Below are 18,062 nucleotides of genomic sequence, written 5' to 3' on the forward strand. Positions count from 1 at the left end.
TTAAAGAGGCAGGAGACAGATTCTGATTTTCTGTCCCAAACATCAAAGCATTTAAAAGACATTTTGACGTGAGGACAGATCATATGATCAGATGGACAATAAGGAGAAAACACACTGACTGAGCAGCAGAGTCTCTCCCACTCATTAACACTCTGACAACAGCCGACACACAGCACTCACTGCGCGAATACTCTCGTCTCACTAACACCTCACACCTGGAGAAATTAGATTCAGTAAAACTTTAAAACTTGCAGTAACTGTTCCACAAGTATTTCTAAGTGTGGGTTTCAAACAGCGACTGTGAAAGAGGATTTTAATCCCGGGGGAGCCATCGTCAGCTCTGACTGAGGTGTCAAACAGGCCGAGGACGAGCTTTTGTCTGAGGGAGGAAATTACAGCAATTAACAGATAGGACCCAGTTTTTATCAAACCGCCCTCCATTCAAGCTGTGAACAGTCTGTCAACACCTTTATTATCTGCCTATGTTTCATGTGCTGAAGGCCGAGTGACTTTCATATCATGATGCATATGAAATAAACCTTTACACTAAGAAGACAGGGCTGGAGACAGGGCTTAACACTGATTACTGAATAATTCAAAATGTGATGAGACGTGCTGCAGGGAAACATCCAGCCCAACCCAAACCAACCCGTTCACTGAGCAAATAATCAGCTGATTAAATGTTTAAGCTGTTAAGCAAACGTGTCTACAACCACGCTGAGCTGCACTCTGACACAGCTGCTGCTGACGGGAACGTCGGGTTCTGCAGGAACGTCATCATAAACCAAAGTGTAGCACACACTGAAATGTTGAGCTGGTGACGGCACCAGATGAAAGGTCAGAGGATCAGCAGAGTTCTGACGGTTCATCCTGAGGGGAACATGAACGTCTGAACCAAATTTCCATCCATCAGCAGCTGAGATACTTCAGTCTGGACCAGCCCACAGACTGACCTTCCCTACAGCCACACTGCTAGTCAGGCTGAAGTCAGTAACTGACCGGAGACTCATCAGCGATGACTCTGCCGAATCGTTTGGGTCACTTCCTGAGAAGTTTAATGTTAGCCACGAGCTGTGCCATCCAGCTGCAGGTCCTGTCCTCCTGCAGAACACGCGGCAGGCGAATCACTTCCTGCAGCAGCTGACTGAGAGTGAAGGCTGCAGCTCTGCTCTGGAGAGGACGGACACAGCACTCCGCTCAGTCGCACAGAAACAGCAGCACCACTCGCCTCTTACAGGGACACTGGGACAGAGCTGATCATCATCAGGTCATTGTTATGACATCTGGACTGAAGGTTTGAAGGAGGGCTGTTCATGGAGGGATCTGACTGATCAAAGACTCAGATCCCTTCACTCTGCAGGGAGAAAACAGAGAGTTCTTATATATCAGTATAATTTATACTGTGTGTATCTGTGTGTCCACCATCATGGCGGCTCTTTGTCGCTCAGCCTGAAGTGACGGCGACTGTTTAATATTTAAACATGCTGACTTCAGCAGGACTCCCACGCATTTGCATGTACAAAGCAGATTCTCTTAGTGAAGTGTCAATCATGACGGCGGCCTGTATGCAGGGGGTGAGAGGGCGAAGGAGGAGGGGGTTGGTCTCAGGGGTCAAAGGTGAACGGTAGTGTCACCCCCTGTCAGGCTGATGAGAGCAGCAGAGGAGAGAAGTGTAGAGAGAACACACTGAAGGACTGATGGTGCACTAAGTGTCTCAGTGAGACAGAAAGCACAATGGACGCTGAGCAGTGTGTCCAACACACATCATCAACACTGAGACCCACACACTGACTTTCATGTTGATAAAATCTGATTTCACAGCACTTTTCTCCTGGGGCGGCGAGTGACTTCTCTGATTTCTCTAACTTGAAAATAAGAACACACTGACCGGGCACTGACTCTGCCAGAGGAGCAGAGCAGAAGCAGGAGCACGATGTTTTGGGGAAAAGCTCTGGAGAGGAGCCAACACAGACAAAACAACGTGTTTTCAAACATAACTGCACTAACGTGGACGACAGAGGAAGCTTTCCCACCGCCGCTGGCAGGAGCTGTGAACGGTTACTGAGCTCAGGCACACTGCTCAGGGCTCCTTCTGTTACTGTGTGGGCTTTTATTGTGGAGGGACAATTTACATACAAAAGGCACACACACACACACACACACACACACACACAAACACTTGGATTAATTAGCCTCCATTAGCAGTACCTGCTCATTTTCACAAAGAAACAAGAGTGTGAGAGCAGAATGGTAAACCAGCCCTCTGTGTGTGTGTGTGTGTGTGTGTGTGTGTGTGTGCTGTTGGAGAAGTGAGAGCTCTGTGGTTTTTATTACCCAGCATGCTCTGGGCCTCTCTCTGTGTCACTGTAGTTCCTGCTCACACTGACACACATTCATTTACAACTAATCCTGTTACAGTTTCTGTATTTGACAGCAATCAGCACACCATCCCACCTGAGAGGTAACACAGCCTCCACACACACGCATGCACACACGCACACACGCACACACACACGCACGCACGCACGCACGCACCCCCCCCCCCCCCCCCCCCCCGTTCTCACAGGGCAACATCTCCCATAAACCACTGGCTCAGAGAGATGAAATTAAATCTTCCTCTCTGTCCTTGGTCACACAAGCACTGCTTGGCGCTGCTTTTAATTTTACGACCAGGGATGAACGCTCCGGTGACAGCGGCATGCTGAGGCTGCTGGGAGGTGACAGAGAACATGGATCATACTCATTTCAGGATGATGGATGAGTACAGATGTACAACAGAAACATACATACAGAGAGACGGCAGCCTGAAGCACCTGAGGAACAGTTTCATTAATCTCCTAAACTTGTACCTGATCATTTTTTGAAAATGACAGTTACAGTATTTCCTCCATAAATGTATCATATGATGACTAATCTGTCAGGAAATGGCTTATCAACACCACAGTATATTGTGATGTACAGACGATCAAACGTAATTTTTGGGATTATTTACAGAACATCCTGTTCTGTGTCACCCCACCAAAAAAAACATCCTGTATGGTGTTTACCTACAGAAACTGTATGACGTCAGTGTCCTCTGCATGCTGCTCTCACACACCAGATGAATGAAGAAGTTCAATTTACCTCATTTAAAAATGAATCAATACTAAGAATATCACTGGGTTATGTTGGAAATGGTTTGAGAGACCTCTGAATATTTTTCAGAATGTGTTTGTTTGTTTGTTCACTTGCAAATTAGTTTAGTGTTGTTTATTTTCCCTTTGCTTCACTGTATTTGTCCTAAACAGATACCTGATGGAATATCTCTTTAGTCTCTGAATGATTTCCATCAAGCGGTACACGCTGACAGTGGTTTATTCTACTGTACACATGAGGGTCTGAAAATCTGATTCTGGTTTGTTTCCGTCGACATGGCGTTCAGATCTGTTTATGAATCTGTTATGAGCTCGAGGCTGAGCACTGAACTTCATGGATTCACTGTGTTTAAAAAAACTAGATAACAGATGATGAAACATGCAGAAGTAAATAAGACAAATATTAAAAGTCAGAGCGGAGGGTCTGTGAAAGCAGTGACGCTGCAGACGATCCACAGGCTCGTTCATTATCAGCTGGCTCCAAACATCATGCAGTGTTCTGCTGGAAAACGCAATTAGCATAACTTAACCTTCAGACCGGCTGCTTGGCTGAGCGGTACACGCTCTCAGTGAATGTAAATGTTTTGTGAAGCAGCTGCAGGCTGATTTCCAGCTCTCAATCAGCAGCAGGAGGAGTCTCACACACACACACACCAACGGCGAGACCCACACAGGGGACGCGTCTCCCCAGGAAACTCATTCTGATAGCAGGGTAAAGCTCTGCAGGGCCACACAGATAAGAAAGCACCGACTTTCCTCAAAAACTTCAACAAGACCTTCGACACGAAACGTGGAGAAAGTGAGTCTCAGACAGATCTGGATAATTCTGCTACACTCACTGTAATTACACCCCGTCTCATGGACGCCACGGTCTGAATACTAATCAATTAGTTGAAGTGAAAATGGACTGTGAGCCGAGTTACTGGGCAAAAAACTGATATTATCTGTTACCCACAGAAGATTGTACCAAACACAAAGTAAACAGGGAACTTCCTCATCTCAGATCAGCTCACACAGCCCACGTTCACTAAAAAGAGGAGCTCATGTGACCTGACATCACCACAACAAAGCCAGAGATCAGGTTAGAAAAGTTACCTGTTACAGTGGAACAGTGTGTTCATCAGCAGCTCAGAGCTTCGACCATGGAACACACCCCGAGCAGTAACCTGATCTCAGGTGACTGATACACTAATTATTTTTTTTACTTTATTATATATGACGATGACGAAAATGAAAACTTATTTATTATTTTTTGTTAAATGACTAATCAGTTATCAACTAATCCCTGCAGCTCTAAAATTATCTGGTAAAACTGGTGAATTTGGTAAAATGCCAATCTAAGGTAATCACAAGCAGGAGAATCCGACCAACACAGCCTGACACATTCACGGTGGAGACCAAAACCAGAGCACAGAGAGAGGGAGCGCTGGACTGAGACTCAGAGACCAGTCCAGATGGAGGACCACGTTGATCTGTAACTGCTGGACGTGGAGATAAAAACAAGCTCAACATATCAACTTAAAATACGATGATAAGTATAAGTTTGCCTCGTCAGTTCACAGTATTTTAAACCTCAGAAAATCATCTTGAGTTTTCTGATGATCCTCACTACCTTCTGCCACGGTCTGAAACCAGCACAAAGCCAAGCAAACGTTAATCTCTCCTACCAGACTCTCCTCCACCAGCTTCAGGTTCGTCCCTGAGAATTCTGCTGATCCTCCGAGAGAACGAGCTGAAGAAGCCGCTGACGGACGGAGGTTGTCGATCCGCGTCTGATCCCACCTTCCTGAGCGCCGTCTTCTCCGGGCCGTTACCTGTACCGGGCTCGGACATGGACCTGAGGTAGGGGAAGATCCTGCGCAGAGAGCCAGGCCTCGACGGGCCTTCCTGGGACCGATCTCTGCTCCTGTTGTCTGGAACCGTGCTGAACCTCGGTAAGCTGAGCAGCCGCAAGTGAAGAGGCTCGGTGCTGTGCCCTTTGCCCTCAGGGGGGGACATCTTGGCCGCCCTCTGTGCCAGGCGAGCAGATGTCCTCCACTCGTATCTGTCCAATGGCTGCTCAGAAGCGGGCTGGGGGTCAGATCTCTGCCAAGGCTTCCTGTAATGATGCCAGCGGTACAAGGCCTGACAGGGAGCCTGGACCGGACCCTCGATGCCCTCAGGGTGGGTGTTACTTCCACTCATGGTCCAGCACACGCAGGCCTCCTCCAGGCAGTAGGACCAAGCAAATGGAGGCCTCCAAAATGGCCGAAACAGCTGGTTTGCCGACAGCTGTGCTCCAACACGAACATACTACCCTAACAACACATTTCTGTTGAGTCCGACCGCTGAGGAAACGGCCACGTTCAGCTTGTCTGCATGTTAACGCCGACTTAGACTTTCTGTCTCACTGTTTCTCAACAGGCTGGTGACGGTCTTCCTGACAGGAAGTCGAGAGTCAGATGAAGACAGTTTTTTATGAACCAGGCCAATCAGGTTCCACCAAAAAGCAAAGCAGCAGACTGTGGTTTTCCGTATGAACGGGGCAGAAACTGAAACTGCACACACAGTTGAGTGTGTGAGCCTTCTGGTTCTTCTTTACCAGGCTGCGTCCTTATTTGTTTTGCACTGAGCGATGGCACAGCACCTGAAGCTGATCGTCAGGCTGTTCATCGGACATCATTATTCCTTGGTATTCAAGAGCTCAGAGGTGAAGATAAAACTGTCACAGCCAACATGGTGTGTTCGCCTCAGTTTGCTCACCACTCCTGAACCAACCAACAGAAAGTCTGAGCAAGACTCACAGCGAGGACAAGGAAAGTTTTAGCTTCCTTTAACGAGCTTAATGTCACATACGAGACACACACGTTTGCTAAGTGCAGTAACAAAGCGCTGCTGTTGGTTGTGAGTAGTGTAAACTGCTCACTGTGTGTTAGTGTCAGTGAAGATACTGAAGTGCGACACAACCAGGACTGAAATGATTCAACAATTAATTCAACTGACAGAAAATTCAACAGCAGCTCTTCAGATGGTCGCTGAACAGCTGCTGAAGCTGCTGGAGCTGCTGAAGCTGCTGAAGCTGACACTCAGATGGTCGAATGTGAGCGTTACCTGGATCCTTTTGTCCTCTGTGTTACTAAGGCGAATCTCTGAGTTTTACTGACGACGTCAGTAAGGAAACATTTAACCTGCAGTTTTCACTGGCGATCCAACAACTTCCTGACAAGAACAATTTGAGGAGAAAACACAGAAAAAAACTACTGGATTTTTTAAAATATAAATTTGAAATGTTAAAAGGAGAAAGTGACCCAAAAACATCACCACATCACAAGCCCTAACCTCTTCTGTCTGGTTTTCCCCTTAAAACTCCCCGTAAGTGGCTTTACTCTGTCACACACTCTGTACATATACTCTGTGTATACAGGCTCATGTTCTTCCAGCTCTTCATTGAAGCTGTATTACAGCTGCTGATGTTTTTCCATCAGAAAACAGGAATATCTGGGGATCTCTGGAATCATTTTAGACACGTTCCCTGTAAGTTCTCGTATCTTTGGAAACTTTTTAATCTTCATCCAAACTTAACATGAAGTTCTCTGAGTGTGAGCAAAGCTCGGCTGAACAGACCGAGTTTATGATGATTACCACCAGTGGATCAGTGAAATCTCTGTCAGCCCTCAGGCTTCGATGCAACCAGCAATGCCCCCTCCCTGTGCAGGGCCCGCGGCCTCTGTGTTCAGACAGGAAGCAGGAGTAGCGTCCCGCAGGGAGGCGACACTGCTAGAAAGCTCCTCCTCATGAGATCTGCTCTGAGACCAACAGAGGACGGACACTTCACTGCACTCCACTGATGATCAAACAAATGGAAAAGCTCTGCAGCAGCAGAGGAAGGAGGCCAGATGCAAAAATCCCTGCATGACTTACTCTGCATGTTGATTCATATGGAAACAAGGAGGTTTGTTGTTCAGGCAGCAGCTCCATCTGAGGCTTTCAGCTGTCAATCATCAGGACCACGTTACAAAAGAAAACAAATACAGCAGCCATAGGTAGAGAGGGAGTGTGAAGGCTTAGCTGAACAAAATAATAATAAAGGAACCAGACATTGGATCACCAGATTCAGTAATCAGTTAAACATACTATCAAACCTGATCCCGCCCCCAGGCCTTCTTCTTCCTGTCGGCTGTGACGAGACGTTCTGCCCTCAGTGACCCACATATCAGCATTTATTGGATAATGAAGCCGCTGGTGTCCGGGACGACGCTGCATGTAGGTCAGAGTTAAGACCCAGCCAGGCTAAGCTGAGGAGTCCTGGACAGAGCCAAGTCCTCCACCAGCCGCCCACCAACAGACAACTGGGACTGGGAGAGTCCAACTCCTGTCAGAGACTTCCTGTTGACATGAGGCAGGCATCAAAAGACAGAGGACAGAGTCTGTGACTTTCAGCGCCAAAGCCAAAGCTAAGCATCAATCCTAAGCTTCTCAAACCTTTTGTTTCATTCAGTCTGCTGTCCCACCACAGCTGCAGTCAAGGTGTCTCTACCTGTTGTCAATGTCCCCACTGAGTTTGGGGGTGAACACCTGTCACCATCTCCTGCTGAACATAAGCCGGCCTCATCCCCGGGCCGACGACTGAACTCAGCAGAGTCGCAGAGACCTCTGCTGCAGCTTGTGAAGGCAGCAGGAAGCAGCGACGCCACAGAGAACAGGAAGCAGACACAAATCATTCACGTCTCTCAGTTTCCAGTTTCTCCACACCTGCAGCTTCACCTGTGCATCTCCCAGATTTTGAAACAGATCACCAGTATGAAGCGCAGCACGGGTCAGCTAAAGGTTTCAGTAGTGAATGAAGGGATCATGCTGCGTGAGCAGGGCATCAAACAGGCACAGTTCTGGAAGAGGTCTGAGTGTGATCCTCCGCCAGCAAGTTAGTCTGAGCAGGTGGAAACACAGGACACCGCCCATGAACAGCACCAGGTCCTGGTTTCTGCACTGCTCCGCCCACACCTGCACTGAGCCTGTTTAAGTCTGTGTACAGGTCCGATGGCAGCTCTGTTATTCACAGATCAGTCTGAGCTCTGAAGCGTGGGGCAGGTACAGGTCAGCTGAAGTGGACATGCAGTAAAACACTAAGCTGAGCTGGAATCCCATCCATTTCCTGGCATTCAGCCCAGACAGGAGACAAACATTCCTGCTCCTGAACATCACTGAGAGCAGCGACGGGAAACAACGCGCAAGGACGGACGACAAACAGGGTCCACCGGAGGAAGTGAGCCAGGGAGAACCCAGAGGACGACAGAGAGAGGTGGACACCAAGTCTCTGTCTCTGTGATGCATGAGAACAGAGTGACAAAACTCGGGGGAGGTTAAACCTAAAATGTCCCGGCCCTGCTGCTTCATTAGACGCCACTTTGTCCACTTCTCATCCCCATCCTGCCGGAAACCAGCAGCAGCCTCAGGCTAAAAATAACCAGCAGCCTTAAAGAGACCAATAAATCAGCTGCTGGATACCAGCAGAGGGAGGGACACGGCCCTCAGGAATCCCAGGCAAATCTCCCATAAGTCCCTGCTGGGAGGCAACGACCGGCCTTCGCTGTCATCACTGATCTGGGGACAGACGACACTTCCACTAAACAGTTTTGTTTTCAAGGGGTGGACATAACACAAGGAAACCGAAGAGTTGACGCTTGAACTAATACAAAGCAAACAAACTGGAGCAGAGCGGCATTGATTAATCAGTTAACTGATTAGTTTAGGGCTGCAAGTAATTAGTATTTTCACGAGCAATCAATCTGCTGAATACTTTATTGATTATTTAAACTGTCAGGAGACACGTCCATCAGGAAACCTCCAACACTAAAGCCTAAAAACAAACCTAAACCTAAGCTCTGTAGTTACAGATCACAGCTTTCAGACCTGCAGCCATCACCGTGTTTACGCCCACTGAAGTAATCTGATTACTGCCTGCTGTCTGCAGGAGCCTGGTGTCTGACACCACATGTGAACAAGGAAAGTGGTTTCCCTTCAGCAGGTTCAGGGATTAAACAGGAAGATGAACCGCCAGATTAATTACACACAATAATAAACTGTTATAAACTATTTTCAACATTTAACAAGTAAAAGAGACAAGTGCTGCTCAGCCGGACAGAAAAACAACGTCCTCCTGTGTTTTTCCACTCAGTGTCCTGAAATAGACAGCAGCTTATTTCTGACCAGAGATGTTGGACTCTTGTTTTGTTTCAGAGGGGAAATCCTGTCTCTCCGCCCCCCGTCCCGATAACAGCCGGGCCTGCAAGGAACTTTCCATTTCCTCATCTGACCAGCCTCCATTGTCCTCAGGACCACCACACAGACCCGAACCCGCTCACCGACCCTGGGTGGACATTCAGAGGTGAACTGTGGGTTTACTACGCTTCAGACAAACTAAAGTCAGACAGTGTCTCTCTCAGCTGTCAGTGTCCTCGCTGGGTTTCAAGGTGAAAGCGTGCTGTCATGTCCTTGTCGTGGCTCCTCCCTCCTCTCCACCAACTCTACGTCTTCAGTCGTGTAACTGTGGATAACTTCTCACACTTTCTCCTGAAAACCTTCACTGTGTGTCACATGGCTGTTCACAAGAAAAGTGACAGAATCAGTCGTGTGAAGAATAAAAAAAAAAAGAGCTGAGGGAAACCCTGCCTACTTTCACACCTCCATGCAGCTGAACCAGTCACTGTGTGGAGCGGACACGAGTGTCAGACCGAGAACACAAACTACACACAACCACACTGTAATCATGTTCTCCTCCATCGTCAGTCCCATCAGGAGGCGTCCGTTCTATGACAGACTCAGTTCAGAGTGAAAATCTTTTCACACGTGCAGCCGCAGAGGAAACATGAACCAAACGGCAGTCTGGCTGCAGACCAATGCTGCATCCGGACGCCGCGCTCCGGCAGGAATCTCAGGTGCGAATTGGCCTGAAGACAACAAACTCCCTCAGTCCCCGTCCAATATGGATGCTGAAAACCTCAGCGGGCCACCGTGCGCCCAGCCTCCATCGGTTCAAAGATCTGAAGGCTGCCGGGCTTCACTGAGGGCACCCTGCTGCAGAACAGATGGAGGGGAACCCTCCTGTCCTGACCTCTGCCCTGGGATAATAGGATAATAACTGAAAAGTTAGATTTGGTCTCTGAAGCTGGGAGAAGCTGTTTCAGGTTCTCCAGGTCCAGATCCTCCTGTTTCACACTACATCAAACTGAATATCTGTGGATTTAGGCCTGTTGGTCAGACAAAGGCAAACACTGGAGGAAATTCTGATGAGGAAATTATGAGGAGGTTAACTGATAATAAAAATTCACAACCTCACCAAATATTTGACATTTTTGCTTGAAATTTAAGCCTCAGCTCGGTGTCAGATGTGAGCTGCAGTGTCATGTTTAATCACCATAATTTAATTAGTGACTGAAAACAAAGGATTTTCTGTTCTCTTCAGGTCACCTGCCACACTTTCCTCTCCCGTCTGACCGCTTCATATATAATCTGTCAGAACACTGAGGATTAGTCAGCCAGAAGATGAAGTTATACACCATATGTTCTCATGTTCCTCTGAGCCGACTTAATGATGACGGCTAACACAGAGGGGGGGGGGGCAGAAAAAAGGATAAAACCTGTGTTTAAGCATCTGTGCACAGTCAGCTTTAACAGGCTTACACTGTATACAGCAGCCTTTCCCTGGATAATACACTCTGTCAGTGCTTTCAACAGGCCCACACACACACACACACACACACACACACACACACACACAGATTAAAACAACAGCAACAGGCTGGGACGTGGCTGTGAGCAGGGGACTGATGGGAGGAACTGTCGGCCACACAAACCATCCATTCACAGATAGAACTTCCCTTCTATCAAACCACAGAAGCTGCATTATAAATGTTATTAGGTCCAGGTACTCTGCAGACCAGCAGGTACTAATAACACACTGGTACATGATTTATAAATCAGTAATAAAGCCAGCCTCCATAAACGGCACCTTATTAGAAAGTGCGTTCATCTTCCTGCAGAGCAGAAGCTTCTGTAAGTCTTGCTATTGTTTGAAGCTCTTTATAACACAGATATGTTGAAGTAAAAAATTCATGAACTGTGGGTTCAAAGAATTTTGATGATTTTATGACTTTTAAAAGCCAGATATTTGGAAAACAGCACACAAACACAAGCCCTGAATCTGGTTGTAAATCAGCACAAAGTGGACGTGATGAGCTCATCGTCAGCCTGCTGGTAAACGGAGCATCGTCACTCGCTGACCTCAGCCTCTGACTGAACACTGAGCTGGAAGCAAGAAGCAAACTACCTGCAGCACAACGCACAGAGCTCTGCACATTCCCCCTCAGAGAGGTGGATCTGAAGGCAGCACGGAAGCAGCCATTGTTGAATGTATTTGAGGTATGCGAGCTGCAGATGGCAGCGAGCGCCTGATGCCAGAGCCGGAGTCCAGCCGGGTGAGATCACCAGCACAGACTGGCTGCTGACATCACGCTCTGCCAACACCCGGGGGGGGGGGGGGGGGCAAACATCCTAACACAGCCCTGCTTCCACTGTTACCACCGCTGCGTTCACAGTGCGTGGGAACAAACCAAAACCTGACAGTCAGAGGACGAAGGAATTCAACTACTGCATCAACATTTTCCACACTGAACTGCACAACTAGACTGTTGGTTGGACAAAACCAGAAAGATCAGAGAAATTATGATAATTAATGGCTGTCACATGATATCAGAGCACAGAGGAACCCAGTCTTCATGCAACATTTACCACCTGAGAGCCATCGTCAGCAGTGTTTCCTTTACTGTGCTACGATCTGAGCTGAACTCCAGGATGGACCTGACCCCACCTGTGAAACACCTGTGGTTACTCTCCCCACTGATGAAGTAACATCAGATCTGTTTGGAGTGAGGAGATGCTGCTCCTGGTGTGGACGGTTTTCACATCACTACAGCCTCCAGTAGTGACTCACAGTGCGCTCAGACTGTGAGCAACGCAGCCAACAAGTCAGCAGGAGTTCATTCACTTCCTGCAGAGCTGAACAAACAGGGAAACACGACAGCCTCGTCACCGCACAGTGACTTACTCTCATGGAAAACCACGTCTGCACAAGCTAAAGTCTCGCAGCTCTGAGACTTTTATTTAAAGGAGAAAGCAACAAAAATCCAGAGAGGACACTGGACAACAGCTGCAACACTGGTGTCTGTCTCTGAGGTGGACGGAGAAAAACTCAGACATTCTGATCCAGAGCCAGATATTTATGTGACATGTGTTCTGTGTTCTCCACAGAATCATTCCTCACTGTTTCAGTGGCTTTTGTCTCGACATCGTGCTGAAGTTTCTTCCCTGACAAACTTTCATCCGTGACAAAAGTAAAGCTAAACCTGTTATTACTCCGTTCATCTGAAAAACCAGGGAACTAAAGCCTGTACTTTAAAAATCAGATCAGAATAATAGATTCTTTATTTTAAAAAAAAGCTTTCACATTACTTGGTCAGTTTTAATGAATGAACTAGTAATAATTTAATCGTTTCCTAACAGTGACACGATTCATTACACACAGCTTCTTGTTGTGTGTAGTGAATTGTGTGGAATGAGTTGGTCTACAGACTAACTCGCTCAGTCTCTGGGTCTATTTTTGGAGATCCATGTCATGAAAACTAAACCCCCACCCCCACGCCCCCCGGCCCCGGTTTAAGGAACTTTAAGGGCCCAAACCCAGCTGGAGGGGGCTGACCTCTGACCTCTCTGAAGGGGAACTACCGTGCAGACTGAAGGAGCTCCCTGCCGGTGTGAGTAAAGTAAAGGTTAAAGCCAAGAGATGCGGTGACAGACACACTGAGCTCCCGCAGCTCCGGTTTCCTCGCAGCCATCCAGCCGGTGGCCGCCATGACCTCGGCCTTGGCCCACGGCTGTTACCTGGCTCTCCGGACGGTAACCGCTCCCCAGACTACCTGCTTTACTGAAAGCTGCTGGTCTGCGGGCTCAGCACCGAGGCTGTCCCTTCTCTCTGTGTGTTTTTCTTACCGTAAACCCGGAGCCATCCCTGTTGCTGGGACACGGTGTCCACCAGAATCCGGTCCACCATGGGATCCAGGAGGCTCAGTCCGCCGTGCAGAGAGTCCACGTCGCCTGCCACCGAGTCCGTCTCCATATCCAAACAGAACTAAAACTTGTTGCCCTCCAGAAGTGAACGCTGAGCCGGGAAACGAGAGTTTAAGTGTTTATACGGCGAGAGAAAGCGGTAAAAGTCGGTGTATAATCCGTCATGGGAGAGTTTTGTCGCTTCGACCGCCCAGTTGCTCCTAGCTAGCCGTTAGCTGAGGCGGCAGCAGCCGGCGGCGGTCCGGCAGCCCGGCTGGCTCTCCCTCATTGTTCCGCTCTCCCAGGTTAGCTTAGCGGGGTTTAAACTTCCAACAAACCGGTGTCCGGGAGGGGCGGAGAGCCCCTTTCCTTCCTGCCCCTGAAATATCCGCCGAAAAGCCGCCGCTGAATCCCGCGTGAGCCGCTGGAAAGGGGCGGACTGCCGCGGTGGTCGGTGAGTCTCCGGCTGGTCTGTCCCCCCTCTGCCGCTGAGTCCACCTCACAGGCGGGCACGAGCCTGACACCGGGCACGCTCCTGCACTGGAAGACTGACGAGAGCGCGCAGCCAGGCCTGGGCGCTAGCACTGAAACTAACAGTCGATTAATCGACAGAAAATGAACAGGCTACATTTTTAGTGATGGAGAAAAAGACTCCATCGGGGCTCGATCGCCTACTGGGCAAGATGGGCAACTGCCCTGAGGCCCAAGGAGGCCCAAAAGCCCCGGGGCCACTTCTTATCTATTCATGGTAAATTGCCATGACTTCCCAGGGCTTCTACTGACCCCCCCCCCCAGTATTCACACCCAGAAATCAGACGGTACAGCTGATACACAATTAGGTGATTAATCAATTAGACCATTGACAGAGAGCACAACTTAACTGACTTGACTTCTTAACAGAAGTTAAGTCAGTTGTATTCCTGCAGCTTCAGATCATAACAGGAGTTATCTGAGGACTCTTTCCTGTAGAGCAGGTTCTCACCAAACTCTTTGTCCCACTATTTACAGAGACCCAGTGTTTGTCCCATGAGCAGCACCTGGTGACGGCGGAGAGGAAACACCTTTAACAGGAAGAAACCTTGAACAGCAGTTCATTGTCATACATGACTGACACACCTGAGAAGCTGGGAACTGTCTAAAGAATTATCAGCTGTGTGTGTGCAAAACAAAAAGAAGCACATGTGCAGTGTCAGGGTCAGCAGGGGCTCAACAACAGACTCTGGCCCCGGGGCCTCAGAGGAGACATCTGAAGACATCACTGTGAGTTTGGGACCTTACACAGACAGTTTTTCTATGATTTTCATTTATTATTTCACATTCTTGACTTGTCATTGTCTTTGTTGACTCACCCATCGTTCATAAGTGTTACTGTGTGATGTAAATAAATTCAGTCAGCCTCTTTCTTGTTGTGAAGGGCAGTAAAATCTCAGCATCTCTCATCGTTTCAGTGTGTGTGTAAGTTTTATGGTTGAACTGCAGTTTGTGATCAGATCATTCCACCTGTGGTAATCAAACATTTCTGAACATTTCATGAAGAGCTGTCTTTCCCCGTCCTGAGGACAGAGAGCAGGGGAAACACAGACAGGACTCTGACTCCACCTGCTGGTCTCTGCAGGGAACCACAGCACACACTTTTTTCTTTGTTATATCTACGGATGGAGACAAATTAAAGGACAAAGCAACATAAAGTGTCTCAGTGAGGTCCACCGTGTTCTGCCACAACAGCGTCATGCTCGTCGGCATTGATTTGGACACACGTTCCCTCATCAACATGTCTCCCATTGGTGTTCAGCCGGGCTGAGACCTGCTGACTGTGAGGGCCACAGCATATGATCCATATCATGTTCATACTGATCAGAGCATTCAGTGTCCCCCTGTCCCCTCCGTCCTGTGGAGGGGGGGGACCCTTCAGGAAACACGAGCAGGCCCAGCTGAGATTTTTCTACATTTCTCATGTCGTACAGTTTCTGGCTGCGCTGACATCTTCAGCTCAAACGACACCAGTGTGATAAATTATCTAAGGCTGCATTAAGTGACCTGTGGCCTGCCAGAGGCGGGAAGGTCATGGGATCCCCGGGACACACACATGTGACACACCACACGCTCACAGACTGGTTCCTGTAGTCAGTTTTTATTATTCAAAGGTTAAAGTTTGGATTTACAGGCACGTGGGGACAAACAGGGTCATTCAGGTCCTCACAGGGCTGGAGACATGACGTCCTGCAGGCTGTGCAGCACAAACATCACCACCTAAGACAACAGGGTTACAACACAAATAACTGGTACATTATAACTTAAAATACTGTTTATACATCATGTCTGCACGTGCTGCACATCCTGCAGAGCAGCCGTCTGGATGGAGGGAGGAAAATAAAACAACAGATGACAAAAACAAGTCAGAGTCCAGATCAGATGTTAGATCCTCCTTCGCTGGTCAGATAAACGATCACCGTTACGTTTCAGAGCTGAGCTGATGTCTGTTGGTGGTGTTTGGCTGTTACCTGCAGGATTAGGATCAGATTTTTGGCTCTGTTTAGGACCTGATTTAAAAAAAGAAAAAAAAACCCTGCCTCAGCACTGACACGAGGAGACGGCGTGAAGGACGACAAGGACATTTCTGTGAAACAAAACGTGGAAGCCCTCACTGGGACCGTGATTACAACCCAACTTTATATTAAGGCACAAAACGCTAATTTAAACAGTTAACTACTGTGACCGAGCTCAGTGTCTCAGTGAAATGACGACTCGTGAGGCAGCGACACCCACTTTAAAACGTCCTGATTGGTACAAGGGTCAAAGAAAAACAAACAAAAACAAACAAAACTAAACAAAAATATTCATTTAGGTTGAATTAATGTGAAAAAACCCACAGAGAATCAATTAAACACAAATGCAATATTGGCATCGCTATGAGGCAGCAACACTGAGCCTTGTATACAAGCAAGCATATAATAATAACATACCACAGACGTTATCATAGATATTTCTATATATTTAACCTGGAGGTTTCAGTTGATTGATTGTGATAGAACTTTTCGCGGCTGTTTGCATGTTGGAGTTTTATTTCTGAAAATCAGCCAGTCCTGAATCATTGAAGCATATATTTACACAAATAACAAATTCCTCACTCTATGTCTTAATAAAAAACATTCACACAAAAATATAACATTTGAAATAATTATTAGCACCAGTGTATCAGATAAAACTCTCGCTACGCAAAATGTACAAAGTTGCATAGTGTTGGATTTGAGCCTGGAAGAAGATGTTAATGTGTGATTGGTAAAAACACCAGTGATAAGCAGCGACTTCGAACCACAGACAGTAAAAATAAAAACGCAGTGTTGTAGCATCAGTACATGAAATGGTGTGTGACCGCGGTGAGAAACGCGCTGATGTGAAGACTCACCCACACAGCCCCCGAAGTCCTGACACACCGTGTCATTATTGTGTGATATTAGTTTATTATCGTGTTCGCGAATGAAGAAAGATTTTATCTCATGGAACAAGACGACGTGCGTCTTATTCCATCACATTACGGTTCATTAGGAACAAGATAACTTCCTGCTGAGGTGATCTCTCCCATCAGGACAAGCACATTCATGCAGAAGACGTGTTATCTGCTGGAAGACACGGCTTTCCAGGTTCTTCTGCAAAGAGGATCTTACTTTATCTAATATAGTGTTGTATTCTGACACGATGCTGCCTAACACACACACACACACACAATAATAACCTGTGACCACAGATCCTGCGCCTCGTGTAACGTGTGAACGAGATATTAACCTGTTTTCTCACATTTCCTGTGGGAACAAAACACTAATTTATCTTGTACACAAGATGTTGAAAAGCGGCTGTGAGGGACTTCAGGGGCTCCTGGTGTCAGACGCAGCAGCAGAGTGGGCTCGACTTCACTCAGCAACACAACCTGCTGGAGGTGAAAATACTGTCCAAGAAAAGAGAAGCTGTTTGTGTCAGACGCAGCTTTGGGAGAAAGGAGCAGGAAAACGGGAGGATTCCTTCACTGTGTGGTTGATTTAAAAATAAAAAACGCTGTGGATGACGGCGCTCTAACAACGCATAGCCGCACATTCAGCTGAAAACTGTAAAACTCTGAAGTAGCTGGAGTGATGGGTAAAAGCTGGACGTTCCCGGAGGCCTGAGGAACTTCCTGTTGTGGAGCAGACGGGTGCAGTCACGTCGGGTTTGTGGTTCTGGTTTTTCTTCCTCCTCTCTGCACAGCTTCTCTGCGCCGCTTAGTTCATTCGACCGTAACCACGTTTCTGCGTCTCGAAACAAAAACTAACAAAGAAAACAAAAACAGCTGCTTCTCTTTCGCTTTCCGTGATCGTGGCTTGAAGTATTGGCTTCTCTCTTGAAAAAGAAAATCAGAGACAAGAATCTGAAAACAAAAAGTTTAAAAACTGTTTTGGTAAGAGTCGGCACGTTTGCCGGAGTGTTAGACGTGAAGAGGAGAGTGATGGAGGAGGAGGAGGGCGGGGTTAAGGCCTCTCCAGAGACGGCGTGTTGAAGCAGCCGTCGGGTAGCGTGTTCTTGATGTCGTTGAGGTTGTTGATGTCGGCGCGGATCTCGCGGATCTGCCGGTCGTAGTCGTTGATCATCTCCTCCTGGGTCCGCGCCACGTCGTTCAGCTCCGCCAGCTTCCTGTCCAGGTCGCTGTCGGCCATCTTGCCCTTGGCCCTCTTCAGCGACTCGTCGATCTGGTTCAGTTTGCTCAGGTCCACCTTGTCGATGTTTCCTGCAGAGGAGACAAAGGAGAGAAGTGAGCAGTTCGTTGGGACTTCAGACCTGCTGAGAGAACCAATCAGACGGAGCGAGGACAGGGCTTTG

The 18,062-nt window shown here is 47.8% G+C and overlaps 2 protein-coding genes across 10 annotated transcripts in view; both read right to left on the reverse strand.

The window, feature by feature from the left end:
- Window positions 1–13,719, reverse strand: part of rasal2 (RAS protein activator like 2) — a 52,638-nt gene extending 38,919 nt beyond the window's left edge. For 7 of the 9 annotated variants that reach the window (XM_041055684.1, XM_041055680.1, XM_041055679.1 and 4 more), the window contains exon 1: window positions 4,802–5,529. In XM_041055684.1, the coding sequence (XP_040911618.1) occupies window positions 4,802–5,318 (517 nt within the window). In that variant the 5' untranslated portion in view covers window positions 5,319–5,529. Of the gene's footprint in view, window positions 1–4,801; window positions 5,531–13,157 lie in introns of those variants that run through there. The other 2 variants (XM_041055682.1, XM_041055681.1) reach the window with 2 other exon arrangements.
- A 1,610-nt stretch (window positions 13,720–15,329) lies between these two features.
- Window positions 15,330–18,062, reverse strand: part of lamc1 (laminin, gamma 1) — a 38,226-nt gene continuing 35,493 nt past the window's right edge. Inside the window, exon 28 of the mRNA XM_041055673.1 lies at window positions 15,330–17,970. Within this exon, the coding sequence (XP_040911607.1) occupies window positions 17,714–17,970 (257 nt within the window). The 3' untranslated portion in view covers window positions 15,330–17,713. The remainder of the gene's footprint in view (window positions 17,971–18,062) is intronic.

This window comes from Toxotes jaculatrix, chromosome 14 (genome assembly GCF_017976425.1).
Source record: "Toxotes jaculatrix isolate fToxJac2 chromosome 14, fToxJac2.pri, whole genome shotgun sequence".
NCBI classification, from domain to species: Eukaryota; Metazoa; Chordata; class Actinopteri; family Toxotidae; genus Toxotes; species Toxotes jaculatrix.